This window comes from Equus quagga, unplaced genomic scaffold (genome assembly GCF_021613505.1).
Source record: "Equus quagga isolate Etosha38 unplaced genomic scaffold, UCLA_HA_Equagga_1.0 HiC_scaffold_6641_RagTag, whole genome shotgun sequence".
Lineage (NCBI taxonomy): Eukaryota > Metazoa > Chordata > Mammalia > Perissodactyla > Equidae > Equus > Equus quagga.
In genome coordinates this window covers 5,653-7,450 of record NW_025794342.1, presented here as the reverse complement: position 1 = coordinate 7,450, position 1,798 = coordinate 5,653, and the positions used below count along the sequence as shown (strand labels likewise).

Sequence of the window (1,798 nt, the reverse complement as noted above, 5' to 3'; positions counted from 1 at the left end):
TTTTGGGTTGGGGGGGATTAGCCCTGAGCCAACACCCATACCAATCTTCCTCTATTTGTTTGTGAGACACCTGCCACAGCAAGGCTAGACCAGCGCTGAGTATGTCCGCACAGGGGATCTGAACCGGCAAACCCAGGACCTCAAAGTGGAGCGCGTGAATTCAACCACTACGCTACCTGGCCACCCCCAAAACGTTACAATTTTTAATGAAAAATAGAAATAGCAATTACTTTCTCTTCACCTAAGCGTGAAAATAGTGGGTGAGCACATTCATCTCCTGTATCATCTTCCTTGAACTCAAGCAACATCGGAACAGAAATGACATCTCAAATACCCTGCCCCTAAAATCTATTTTGATACTTTAAACTTGTTCCTCTTCCCTAGTGACTACCGTCTCTAAATGTGCCCCCGTGTCCCCCCAAACCACAGCTCTTCTCTAACACAAGGCGCCTGAGAGCCTTCTTCACGTCCTTGTTCCTCAGCGTGTAAATCAGGGGGTTCAGCATCGGGGTGACCACAGTGTAGAAGAGGGCCAGGAACTTGCCCCGTTCGTGAGAGTTGCTCTTGGCCGGCTGGAGGTACATGAAGATGATGCTCCCGTAAAACAGAGCCACGACTGCCACGTGGGAAGAGCAGGTGTTGAAGGCCTTTCTCCGCCCTTCTGCTGACCTGATCCTCAACACAGCACAGGCAATATGGCCATATGAGACCAGGATGAGACCCAGAGGCAAGACAACAAAGATAAAGCTGGCCACATACATCTCCACCTCATTAAGGCTGGTGTCCACACAAGCCAGTTGCATAATGAGGGGCATCTCACAGAGAAAGTGGTCAATGCGATTGTTCCCACACAGCGGCAGGAGCATGGTGAGTGTAGAGCCCACCATGCTGGTGGTCAGACCCCCGAACCACGAGGTGAAGGCCAAGCTGAGGCAAACCCTTGGATGCATGGTGACAGTATAGTGGAGTGGCCTGCAGATGGCAGCATAGCGGTCATAGGACATAACTGCCAGGAGGACACACTCAGTGGCCCCCAGCCAGTGTGAGATATAGAACTGGACCATACACCCTCCATAGCTTATGGTTTTGTGTGGTCCCCAGAGGTTGACCAGGAGTTGTGGGATGATGCTTGTGGTGAAGCCAATGTCCAGGAAGGAGAGATTGGCAAGAAAGAAGTACATCGGAGTGTGGAGGTGCACATCCACACAAGAGACCAGAATGATGGTGCCATTGCCCAAGAGAGACACCACATAAAACCCCAAGACAAGGACGAAGAGGATAGTTTCTAGCGAGGGTCGTGAAGAGAAGCCCAGGAGTACAAAGACTTCTGGAGAACTTGCATTGGCTATTTCCATGACCATATGCAGCTGGGGGTGGGACAAAAAGGCCACCTGCGGGTGAGTGGGGGGCACAGAATATGAGGCATGAAGAGATTATATCAGTTAGCACATTTTCCACATGAATTTATCCCCAGTGTTCTCGAATGCATCCTCCCAGCTGCTCCACGGATGATGTTGCGTCACCTCCTCAAGGCCAATATGTACTGTGTGCTAAAGGGCACGGAGCATGCGTAGCCTGGCAAATAGACATTCATGCAAAATCTCTGGCATTGACTTTTACTGAACTATTACTTTGGGAGCAACATCTGCAGTCAACCTAAGTGTTTAGTGCTGAGGATTTGTAGGGTAGAGGATGGCGCTTCATGTGATGAAACACTGCACAGCATTGAGATTGTGCTTCTTCTCCTCTCTGTCAATGGCCACATGAGCTCCACCTTGGTATTCCTCTTTCTCTCAGA

The 1,798-nt window shown here is 50.1% G+C and overlaps 1 protein-coding gene across 1 annotated transcript; it reads right to left on the bottom strand.

Moving 5' to 3' along the window:
• Positions 1 to 380: 380 nt before the first annotated feature.
• Positions 381 to 1,361, bottom strand: LOC124232488 (olfactory receptor 2C3-like). Its single transcript, XM_046649456.1, has one exon. The coding sequence runs from the start codon at positions 1,359 to 1,361 to the stop codon at positions 381 to 383; it is 981 nt and encodes a 326-aa protein (XP_046505412.1).
• Positions 1,362 to 1,798: the final 437 nt, after the last annotated feature.

Bases quoted from the DNA above. Each gene is read 5' to 3' on its own strand.
- LOC124232488 (XM_046649456.1), bottom strand. From the start codon at position 1,361: ATGGTCATGGAAATAGCCAATGCAAGTTCTCCAGAAGTCTTTGTACTC.